The sequence below is a fragment of the Cherax quadricarinatus genome, chromosome 22, assembly GCF_038502225.1.
Source record: "Cherax quadricarinatus isolate ZL_2023a chromosome 22, ASM3850222v1, whole genome shotgun sequence".
Lineage (NCBI taxonomy): Eukaryota > Metazoa > Arthropoda > Malacostraca > Decapoda > Parastacidae > Cherax > Cherax quadricarinatus.
This window is the reverse complement of record NC_091313.1, coordinates 3,281,254-3,294,208: the sequence shown is the minus strand read 5'-3', so window position 1 is coordinate 3,294,208 and position 12,955 is coordinate 3,281,254. Positions and strand designations below refer to the sequence as shown.

At 38.3% G+C, this 12,955-nt stretch overlaps 1 protein-coding gene across 1 annotated transcript in view; it reads left to right on the top strand.

The window, feature by feature from the left end:
- The window catches only part of PolE1 (DNA polymerase epsilon catalytic subunit 1), a gene marked incomplete at its 5' end in the record, with an annotated part of 60,852 nt that continues 47,897 nt past the window's right edge, over positions 1-12,955 (top strand). Inside the window, 2 exon segments of the mRNA XM_070087455.1 lie at positions 1-195; positions 1,954-3,069. Coding sequence (XP_069943556.1) covers positions 1,972-3,069 — 1,098 coding nt within the window.

The window sequence follows — 12,955 nt, the reverse complement described above, 5'->3', positions numbered from 1 at the left end:
CAGAAACATAATGCTATTGTGTGGTGTTCACCTGGTCCAAGACCAGACTTAGGTGGGCACGAACATGATGACAATCGATTAGTGGCAGAATTGGAAGAGACAGCTTCTACTGCTCAAGTTAACAACTCTGGTTGCTATTCTGCAGTTTGTGTAGAACTGGACTTGGATGCATTAGCAGTGACCACACTTTTACAGGTAGGCATGTTAATGTTTCTTAAAGATTTTTTCATTTTTCAGTGAAAGTATCTGTTGTCAGTTAAGCATACACTCAGTGGCCACTTTATTAGGTACACCCTTCTGACACTCAGTAGCACCTTCAGAACAGCCTGAATTCTTCGTGGCATGGATTTAACATGGTACTGGAAATTCCTTAGAGATCCTGGTCCATGTTGACCCAATAGCATCACGCAGTTACTGCAGATTTGTCGGCTGAACATCCATGCTGCGAGTCTCCCGTTTGGCTACATCTCCCAGGTTTACATCAAATTCTGACCCTACCATCTGCATATTGCTGGAAAAAAAATCTTAAAGAGATCACCAGTTTCTGAGATACTCAAACTGTCCTATCTGGCACCAACAATCATTCCATGATCACATTTCTTTACCATTCTGACATTGGGTCTGAACAACAGCTGAACCTTTTGACCATGTCTGAATTAAGGTGCTGTCACATGATTGGCTGATTAGATATTTGCATTAACCCTTTGACTGCTTTGGTCGTATATATACGTCTTACGAGTCACCGTTTTTGACGTATATGTACTCATAAATTCTAGCGGCTTCAAATCAAGCAGGAGAAAGCTGGTAGGTCCACATGTGAGAGAATGGGTCTGTGTGTGCACAACATAAAAAAAATCCTGCAGCGCGCAGTGCATAATGAGAAAAAAAAATCAGTTTTTTTTTTTAATTAAAATGCCGACTTTGTGGTCTATTTTCATATAGTATTTATGGTTGTATTCTCATTTCTTGGTCTCATTTGATAGAATGGAAAACATAATATAGAAATAGAGGTGATTTTGATTGGTTTTACTATGAAAAGAACCTTGAAATGGAGCTCAAAGTAAGGGAAATGTTTGATTTTTGCCGATGTTCAAAAGTAAACAAATGATGTCATTGTCCAATAAATGTCCAACTAGCCATTTTAATATGCAGTCATGAATGGTTTGAGTTTATTTATACAATTATTACAATATTGCAGTAGTCTGCGTAACAGTAAATCTTCTATTTTTTGTTTGAATAAAAATTCAAAATAGAAAGCAAGAGTAATATCAGAGGGGCCTGGAGATGTGACTGATGAACAAAGAAAATGTTATTTTAGAGCCAGGAATGTCTGCATTGTTCATTCTGCATCCTATTTTGAAATTGACATATTTTTTAATATTCGTGAAATTGGCCAAATTGCAAATTTCTGACCATGTTATTGGGTAGTTGAAATCGGTAAATGGGCAGTTTCTTGTACTCAATCGATAGAAAAAATGGATTTCTAAAGAAATAGCTATGAGTTTGGTCAACTGGAACAATGGAATTAGCCGAAAACAGGGCTCAAAGTGGACGAAATCGCTGATTCGTAAATATCGCTGAGGTCGCTAACTTCGCGAGAGCATAATTCCATCAGTTTTCCATCAAATTTCATTCTTTTGGTGTCATTACAGCTGGGAAAAGATTCTCTTATTTCATAAGAATTTTTTTTTTTTTTTTTTTTTTTTTGGGGGGGGGGGGGGATTTTGCAACACTAGGAGGCACCTCAGGATTTGGGGTTGCGACAGTCAAGGGGTTAATCTGAGGAATTGGAGCTTCTCTCTGAATTACTTGGTTACCATTTATTCCCTAGGAATTGTATGACCCTTATAGGTTGAGCTCTTTTTCCACAAAAATTACAGTTAACAATTTAAAAGTTAGTTGATAATTTCAACTTTTCCATGAATGAAAAATAATTATTTTTTTTATCTTCAGGCACATCACATTAATGAAATGGAGGGAACAAGTAGCAGTGTGGCCTTTGATGCTGCACCTCAAGCCTCTTTACAAGACATGATGGGTGGGGCTGAGTCCACTCTCACAGCATATGATGAGACTGCCAGGTGTGCTCCAGCATTCAGGATCCTCCGGCAGATGGTTGCTGCTTGGCTTCGTGATGTTTCCATCTACCAGAATGTATTTGCAGACTTTCAGATAATACATTTCTACCGATGGTTACGTGACTCAAGCTCACTGATGTATGATCCTGCACTCCATCGCATCCTTTACACACACATGCATAAATTGTTCCTTCATCTTGTTGCTGAATTTAAGCGATTAGGTTCCATCATTGTTTTTGCCAATTTTAATAAAATTGTTTTGTGCACTAAAAAGAGAAGAGTGGATGATGCTATTGCTTATGTACAGTATATAGTAAACAGCATCCGTGGCAAAGAACTATTTCACTCTATTGACATATCTTTTAGTCAGTGTTGGGAATATCTTATGTGGCTGGACCCAGCAAACCATGGTGGCATAAAGGGTAAATTACCCAAGGACCTTTCTCAGATAGAAAACAAAAGTCAAGATGAAAATAAAGATTCTAATGATGAGGATGAGGATCCAGAAAAGCAAATGAACACAGAAAATAGTGAAGTAGTAGAAGAGGAGGATAGTTCAGTCATTGAAATGAATTGGAATATGGCTGAATATCTTCCTGAATGGTGTGGTTGTCAAAGTAGCTTCAATAATGTCATTGCCTCATACATGAATGCAGTGTTTGAGAAACTGCAGGAAGAAAGTGGGCGATTTACTCCGGGTAATACACCCATGAAACGCAAAGTTTCGAGTCAGATCAGTCGAAAACCTGCAGATGCTCTCAAAGGGTTTGAAGACTATGCCCAAGATCTGGTATCAGGAGAATTGGCACAAAAGTTATATTTCATCACTCAGAAGATCCATAAGAAAGGAACACGTGGAAGAGAGGAGGAAGGGGAGGATGCACAGTTGAGTACTCAGAGTATATCTACGGACCCACATAGCATTCCAGCGTTAGAGTTTGTGAAAAGCGTTACAAAAGTCTTGTCCCTAGACTCAGCAGTTACAGAACAGGTATGTAAATGATAAATTATTTAACAAGGCTAAACATACCATTATTTGTGAGTTTACATATTTTGTTTGCATAATATAAAAGATTACTATTCTTTATAAAATACTGGAAAGTCCTTTGATTTAATGTTTGGTTTATTTTAAAGTCATTATAATGAAAAGTTTTGACTTTGGAACATGCCTTGTTGCATACGTCTACACTCTCACCAGTTTCTTAACATGCTCCTCAGGTGTAGGTTCTACACTGGTGCTGTATACTCCTTGATGGGCCTGACATATGTTGCACAGTAAATTATAAATGGCTGGTAGTGTGTTCAAAAAATATAGAATATATAGCAAATTATATGGATATTTGAAGCTTTGGATGGGTACAAAGTGAAAACTGGCATAAATATTGGTTAAATAACTATGTCAGGGTTTGGTTTTTTACTTTTAATAATTTTTGCTTATCATGTATAGACCAGTGTCAAAAACCCTTAAAACACACTAACTTCAGTCTTCTAAAGCACATCTCATCAAATTTGCTCTATGAAAATCCCTACATTGGACCTCACTGCCCTTAAATTCTGCTTTCCACAGTATTTTTTTTTTTTTGTATGCCGCTGCATGACCCTTGTCGGTTTAGCGCTTTCTTTAATTATAATAATAATTTTTTGCATGCCAGTTCTGTACTGTATTATATAATGTAGGCTATGTATTTTTACAATCCAAAAATGTAATATTTGTATACTGGACTCTCCATTTGTTGATATCACATACAATTTTACTGTCATTGCTTGCAAATTAGTTGATTAAATTAAGAGAGTGTGCATGTCTTGTTGGATGGAATGAGGTATATGGAACAAGTGAGGAAGGACTGGAAGAAGGATGAGAAAAGAGGTAGTGTGAAGTTAGGGCTTGAACATCCAGCAGGTATGTTAGAGTATAGTAGACTGCAGTGCAGACAAGTGATCTTACAGATTTAATGTGTTGTTGGAGTTGGAATGTAGCTATATCTGTGAAGGATCTTTTGAAAACCAGTTTGCCAGACTTGTATTAAAAGTGGGAAGTTCATTGCTTACCCTTTGAAAATCTTAAAAGAAATTTTATTGTTTGGTGGGCCACCATTGGACTAAATTATCTGTGCTCTTCTGGAAAGGAAGTAAGTAATGGTGGATGTATTTTCTGGGGTAAATGCTGTGTTAACCCTTTCACTGTCGGTCTCGTAGATATATTTGATTTGAAAGCAGTTTGATTTATGTACACACAAATCATACCACTCTCAGATTTGCTGTGAGTAGCAAATTTTATCCTAAACATAAGAGACTGGGTTTGTGCAGTGAGTATATACAACGCGAAAAGAAATCCTTCCCCATGCAGTGCATAACAAAAAAATGGTGCCTCATGCAGTGTGATGAGAACAGCTAATCTCTGACCTTTTTTTATATTATTAACACATTGGCCATCTCCTACCAAGGCAGGGTGCCCCGAAAAAGAAAAATTTTCATCATCATTCACTCCATCACTGTCTTGCCAGAGGCATGCTTTCACTACAGCTATAAAACTGCAACATTAACACCCCTTCTTCAGAGTGCAGGCACTGTACTTCCCATCGCCAGGACTCAAGTCCGGCCTGCCAGTTTCCCTGAATCCCTTCATAAATGTTACCTTGCTCACACTCCAACAGTACATCAAATCTTAAAAACCATTTGTCTCCATTTGCTCCTATCTAACATGCTCATGCATGCTTGCTGGAAGTCCAAGTCCCTTGCACACAAAACCACCTTTACCCCCTCCCACCAACCTTTCCTAGGCTGACCCCTACCCCACCTTCCCTCCACTACAGATTTATACACTCTCAAAGTCATTCTATTTCGTTCCACCCTCTCTACATGTCCGAACCACCTCAGCAACCCCTCCTCAGCCCTCTGGATAATAGTTTTGGTAATCCCACACCTCCTAATTTCCAAACTACGAATTCTCTGTATTATATTCACACCACACATTACCCTCAGACATGACATCTCCACTGCCTCCAGCCTTCTCCTTGTTGTAACATTCACCACCCATGCTTCACACCCATATAAGAGCATTGGTAGAACTATACTCTCATACATTTCCCTCTTTGCTTCCACGAACAAAGTTCTTTGTCTCCACAGATTCCTAAGTGCACCCCTCACCTTATTTTCCTCAAGTCTATGATTCACCTCCTCTTTCATAGATCCAACTGCTGACATGTCCACCCCTAAATATCTGAATACATTCACCTCCTCCAAACTTCCTTCCCCCAATCGGATATCCAGTCTTTCGTTACCTAATTGTTTTGTTATCCTCATCGCCTTACTGTCTCCTATATTCACCATTACAATTACTGTATTACATTTCTGGTAATCAAGCTTATATCATATCTAGGGGAATCAAAACCAATACTCAACCTGTAGAGAATTAAGATATCTTTCACAATTAGCCCATTACCAGAACTTCGGGAGTACAAAACACTATTCTTTTAAAATCTTTACTAGTAAATTATTTTAGCATAAAATAAGAGTATATTCTTTGGTACATAATATTTACGAAGAAACATCTATTATTTCTCTTTGGTACATAATTATCACATGTCACAATAACAAAGTCCATAGTCATGACCCTACCTTCCCCATGTCACACGACACTACCTTTCTCTCAGGGTCCCATGACACTGCCTTCCTCCATGTGTCACACAACACTACCCCATCTCTGTGTCATGACACACCTTCTCCTCCATGTCACACGACACTACCTTTTCTCCGTGTTATGACACTCCTGTCTGTGTCACAAGACACCCTTTTCTCCGTGTCACACAACACACCTTCTCTCCGTGTCACATGGCACCTTTTTCTCCATGTCATAACACACCTTATTTCTGTGTTACATGACACCCTTTTCTCTGTGTCATGATACTCCTCCATGTCATACTCTCTGTGTCACAAGACACTACCTTTTCCACAGGGTTATCTGGAGTTTATCTGGAGAGAGTTCCGGGGGTCAACGCCCCCGCGGCCCGGTCTGTGACCAGGCCTCCTTAGGTCAGTGTCCCAGGATGCGACCCACACCAGTCGACTAACACCCAGGTACCCATTTTACTGATGGGGAACATAGACAACAGGTGGAAAGAAACACGTCCAATGTTTCTACTCTGGCTGGGAATCGAACCCAGGCCCTCACCATGTGAAGCGAGAGCGTTAACCACCAGGCCACCAGAGCCTGGTTACACAACACTTCTTTCATGTCACATGACTCTGTGTCACACGTCACCCGTCTTTATCACCGACACACTTACAAATACTAAACACGCATGATACTGTCAACACTACCATCTCTCCGTGTCACACGACACAACTTTCTCTGTGCCACACAACGACACAACCTTCTCTGTGTCACACAACAACACTACCTTCTCTGTGTCGCACATGACAGCACCTTCTCTGTGTCACACAACAACACTACCTTCTCTGTGTCACACATGACAGCACCTTCTCTGTGTCACACAACAACGCTACCTTCTCTGTGTCACACAACAACACCTTACTCCCAGTGTCACACATGTTGTGGGATAGCCAGCAGGAAGCCAAGTCCAGCCTGTGTAATCCATCAAGCCAGCAGGAAACTGTCCAGCCGGTGTAATCCATCAAGCCAGCAGGAAACTGTCCAGCTGGTGTAATCCATCAGGTGACTTAGTGAAGCCATGGTGAACACTGAATGAGGCTGGCTCAGCAGCCCCAACATTGGGTGTGTTGATGTCACACAGGATACTCTCCCTCCAATCTAATATCTAGTCTTTTGTTACCTTAGTTTTTTGTTATCCTCATCACTTTACCCTTTCCAATATTCACTTTTAATTTTCTTCTTGTACATACCCTACCAAACTCATCCACCAACCTCTGCAACTTCTCTTCAGAATCTCCCAAAAGCACAGTGTCAACAATGAAGAGCAACTGTCACAACTCCCATTTTGTGTTACATTCGTTATCTTTTAACCCCACACCTCTTGTCAACACCCGTGCATTCACTTCTCTTACAACCCCATCTATAAATATATTGAACAATCATGGTGACATCACATATCCTTGTCTAAGGCCTGCTTTTACTGGGAAATAATCTCCCTCTCTCCTACATACTCTAACCTGAGCTTCACTATCCTCCTAAAAACTCTTCACTGCTTTCAATAACCCACCTCCTATTCCATACATTTGCAGCATCTGCTGCATTGCCTCCCAATTCACCCTGTCATACGCCTTTCCCAAATCCATAAATGCCACAAAAACCTCTTTACCCTTATCTAAATACTGTTCACCTGTATGTTTCACTGTAAACATTTGGTCTACACACCCCCTACCTTTCCTAAAGCCTCCCTGTTCATCTGCTATCCTTCTCTCCATGTTACTCTTCTTTCAATAATTAATATACACTCTATCAGGTATACTCAACAGACTTATTTCCCTATAATTTTTGCACTCTCTTTAGTCCCCTTTGCCTATACATGTATACAAAGGAACTATGCATGCCCTCTGCCAATCCCAAGGTACCTTACCCTCTTCCATACATTTATTTAATAAAAGCACCAACCACTCAAAAACTATATCCCCACCTGCTTTTAACATTTCTATATTTATTCCATCATTCCAAGCTGCCTTACCCCTTTCATTCTACCCACTGCCTCATGAAATTTCCCTTCACTCACAACTGACTCTTCCTCACTCCCACAAGATGTTATTCCTCCTTGCCCTATACATGAAATCACAGCTTCCCTAACTTCATAAACATTTAACAGCTCCTCAGAATATTTCCTCCATCTTCCCAATACCTCTAACTCTCCATGTACTAACTCTCCTCTCCTATTTTTAACCCTTTGACTGTCGCGGCCGTATATATACGTCTTACGAGGTACCGTGTTTGACGTATATATACTCATAAATTCTAGCGGCTTCAAATCAAGCAGGAGAAAGCTGGTAGGCCCACATGTGAGAGAATGGGTCTGTGTGGTCAGTGTGCACCATATAAAAAAATTCCTGGAGCACACAGTGCATAATGAGAAAAAAAAAAACTCCGACCGTTTTTTTTTTAATTAAAATGCCGACTTTGTGGTCTATTTTCGTATAGTATTTATGGTTGTATTCTCGTTTTCTTGGTCTCATTTTATAGAATGGAAAACATATTATAGAAATAGAGGTGATTTTGATTGATTTTACTATGAAAAGAACCTAGAAATGGAGCTCAAAGTAGAGGAAATGTTTGATTTTTGCCAATGTTCAAAAGTAAACAAATGATGCCAATTTCCAATAAATGTCCAACTAGCCATTCTAATATGCAGTCATGAATGGGTTGATGTTATTTATACAATTATTACAGTATTGCAGTAGTCTGCATAATAGTAAGTCTTCAATTTTTTGTTTGAATAAAAATTCAAAATAGAAAGCAAGAGTAATATCAGAGGGGCCTGGAGACATGACTGATGAGCAAAGAAAATGTTATTTTAGAGCCAGGAATGTCTGCATTGTTCATTCTGGACCTTATTTTGAAATTGTCATATTTTTTAGTTTTCGTGAAATTGGCCAAATTGCAAATTTCTGACCACATTATTAGGTAGTTGAAATCGGTAAATGGGCAGTTTCTTGTACTCAATCGATAGAAAAAATGGAGTTCTAAAGAAATAGCTATGAGTTTGGGCAACTGGAACAATCGAATTAGCCGAAAATAGGGCTCAAAGTGGGCAAAATCGCCGATTTGTAAACAGCGCCGAGGTCACTAACTTTGCGAGAGCATAATTCCGTCAGTTTTCCATCAAATTTCGTTTGTTTGGCGTCATTACAATCGGGAAAAGATTCTCTATCATTTCATAAGAAAAAATATTTTTTTTTTTTTTAAATTTTGCGACACCAGGAGACACCTCAGGATTGGGGGTTGCGACAGTCAAAGGGTTAACTGACAAATTCATTTGTTCTCTAGGCTTCCTTAACTTGTTAATCTCACTCCAAAACTTTTTCTTATTTTCAACAAAATTTGTTGATAACATCTCACTCTCTCATTTGTTCTCTTTTTACATTGCTTCACCACTGTCTTAACCTCTCTTTTTCTCTCCATATATTCCTCTCTCCTTGCATCACTTCTGCCTTGTAAAAACCTCACATATGCTAACTTTTTCTCCCTTACTACTCTCTTTACATCATCATTCCACCAACCACTCTTCTTCCCTTCTGCACCCACTTTCCTGTAACCACAAACTTCTGCTGAACACTCTAACACTACATTCTTAAACCTACCTCATACAACTTTGACCCCATTGCCTATACTTTCACTACCCCATCTGACCTTGTTCTAGGGTTAAAATAAACATTTTTGGCATTTTCTAGGGTTGCTTTCATGAAGGTTTATTGGTGTCAGTAGATACATTGGAAGATGTACTAGTGAAATGGAAAAGATTTTGGTCAGTTTCAGTCTGGTAGTGGGCTGAAATAGTCCCCAAAGGGGTGGAAATTGTCAATTTTGGGCAATTTTCTTGGGAAGGGTTGGGGTCCTCCAACCCCTCTGGTCTGTTTTATGGGTTTTTGCTAGGTCTGCTTCAATTATTGGCTGAGTACTGTAATAGGAAAAAATATCATATTTTTGTATATGATGGATACAAAATGGAGGGCACAAGTATTGTATTGGAGAAACCTAGGTATGTAATTAATGAACAAAGGAAGATTGCTTTAGTGGTTGGAATACCTTCAGTGTATTTGTTTTGGGTTGTTTTTAAATCTGAATTTATTTAAACCTTTTTCTGTCTCATGTTCATTTGTGTTATTGATGCTAGTATCACTCATGTAGCTCTACATTTTAAGTACATCTCCTGCAAATATGGTGCAGTAAATTTTGACATAGACATGATAGAATCAGTCTTTGTGGTGAGTGTGCACAATATAAAAAGAATCCTGTCTCACATGGTGCGGTGATGAGAAAACCAAACCTCTGACCTTATGTTTGGTTTAAAATAACACATTTCAGGTGTTTTTTAATGGTTTTTATGGTTTTTATTGACTGTTTCTTGGTACAGTTGATAGAATGGATGACATGCTACTGAAATAGAGATGATTTTGTTCAGTTTCAGGAAGAAAAACAGCTGAAAATAAGGTTCAAAATAGCAAAAATAATTGTTTTTTTTACTTTTCCTGAGGAAGGGTAAGACACCCTTACACCTCATGGTCTGCTTCAGTTATTGGGATGCCTTAAACTTGGTCAGTGGCTGGTCCAGTGGCGAACGCGACGGTCTGGAGTTTTGAGACTCTGACCGCGGGTTCAATCCCGCCCGTGGTATGGTTTGGTCAGTCATTCCTGGTTATATTGTATTATCGCAGAAATAGGGTAAGACTTTGAATTTTTGTGAGATGATGAATTCAAATTTGAAGGCAAGGGTAATATAAGAGAGGCCTGAGGATGTGATTAATAAGTGTAGGAAATATTGCTTTAGTTGCTAGAATGCATACAGTGTTTATTTTGAATTATGTTTTAAATTAGAATTTCTTAAATTTTGTGTAAAATTGGCTAAGAATTGTAAAGGACCTGAAATGGAAATAAGTCACTTTGTCTGACTTTTTTGGGTTATCCTAGGTTCTCTACACATATACTGCTGTGTTTGATAATCTGTGTAACTATATTTGTGTACCTGAATAAACTTACTCATGAAATAGCTAAGAATTTGGTTGAATCGAGCAATGGAAATGCTCAGTGGAATCGAGCAGTTTACACTGTTGCACAAATTGCATCCAGACCGCCAGGTTTGCACCTTTGCTGTTCTGTAAGTCTAATCAAATTTCTTATTTTTTTTTTTTTGTGTCATTATCTTCACAAAAAGATTCTCTATAATTTCCTAGCAAAAAAAAAAAATAAAAAAAATTTAAATCCTAACATTATCAACACTTAATTTCAAGGGGTCTTGACAGTGAAAGGGTTAAGATTATTATTATAATCATGGAGGATTGCTAAACCAATAGGGATTATATAGTGCCTGTGGGGAGGGGGGAATGGAAGCTATTCAGGCTCAATTCAGGGAACTGGAGCACAGAACCAATTCCCTAGATCAAGAGCCCCTCAACAGCATCAAGGAACCTCCTTTGTGAGGGGAAAGAAAGGGTTAAGTGAGTTTGGCCAAATTACCAAATTCTGAGCACTTGATAGGGTAATTCTGATATTTGAATGGGCTGTTTCTTACAGTTACTTGATAACTTGGAAAGAATACTAGCGAATTAGCCAGGAATTGGGTTGGTTTGAGCAATGGAATTGGCTGAAAATAGCTGCAAACTGGGCAAAATTGCTGCTGCATAAAGTGCTCCCTAACCCCAAATTCTTACCTGTATATTTCCATAAGTATCGCATGTCTTGTATCTTTATCTTTAGAAAAGGATTAAAAATTATTTTAATTTTTCTCTCTCAAAAAATGCCGACACGAAAGCAGTTTTCAACTTGTAGTTGTCGAGAGTGAAAAGGTTGAAGTGCTTAATTATGCTTTCAACTTTTGCACACTATTTTCTCATTAGCATCCTCCTGTTCTTATCTAATTAATAATAATATATTTATTTCTACAAGTACATGGTATGACCAATATAGACCTAGCTGACATCATTGGCATACTATACAGAAAGCCCCTGATTTTGCAGAACATTTTGGGAAACTTAGGTTAACCCTTTGAGGGTCCGTGCCGTAGATCTACGGCTTCACGTTGAGGGTCCAAACCGTAGATCTATGTCATGAGCTCAGCTCACTGATAAGCTGTGAGTGGTAAATTTTGGCCTAGATATGAGAGAATACATCTATGTGGTATGTGTGCATCACATAAAACAAATCCTGCAGCACATAGTGCATAATGAGAGAGAAAAACTGAGACTGTAATTTTTTAGTAAAACAGCGACTTTACAGTGTTATTTCATATGTTTTTTATAGTTGTATTTGCCATTTCTTTGTCTCATTCGATAGAATGGAAGATATATTACAGAAATAGAGATGATGTTTATTGGTTTAAGTACTGGAAATGGCTTGAAACTGAGCTCAAAGTAGCGGAAATGTTAAATTTTTACCGATGTTCAATAGTAAACAAATGACCTCACACGTCTAATACACGCCTGCTGTTGGGTCTAACATACGTTCACAAATGTGCTGATATTATTCATACAATTATTACAATATTGCATAACAGTAAATCTTCTATTTTTTGGTTTGAATAAAAATTCATTATGTGAATAAAAAATCAAAATGGAATTCATTAGTAAAGCCTGAAAACATAACTAATGAACAGAGGAAATATTAGTTTGGTGCCAGGAATGCCTGCATTGTTTATTCTGGACCCTGTTTTGAAATTGGAGTATTTTGAACTTTGCATTAAATTGGTCAAATTACCAATTTCCAATCACTTTATTTTGTAGTTGAAACAGTTGACTTGGCAAATTCTTGTGCTCAATCGATAGAATAGAAGTAATACTAGTGAAATAGCTAAGAATTTGGTCGACTGGAATAATGTAATTGGCCTGAAATGGGAGTCAAAGTCGGCAAAATCGCCGATGCATAAATATCGCTGACACATCAAAATTTGTGAGAGAATAATTTCGTCAGTTTTCTATCAAATTTCGTACTTTTTGCTTTATTACCTTCAGAAAAAGATTCTCTACCATTTCATAAGAAAAAATAACAAAATTATTTTTTGAAAATTCTTGAACACTGATGCACACTTTGAAATTTGGCCTCTGGACTCTGAAAGGGTTAAACTTGTTCCCCAGGATGCACCCCACAATAATCTTCTAACACCCAGGTACCTTCTGACTGTCAGATGAATAAGGGCAACAGGTGTAAGGAAACATGCCCAGCATTTTACCCATGCTAGAATCAGTCCTCAGACACTCAG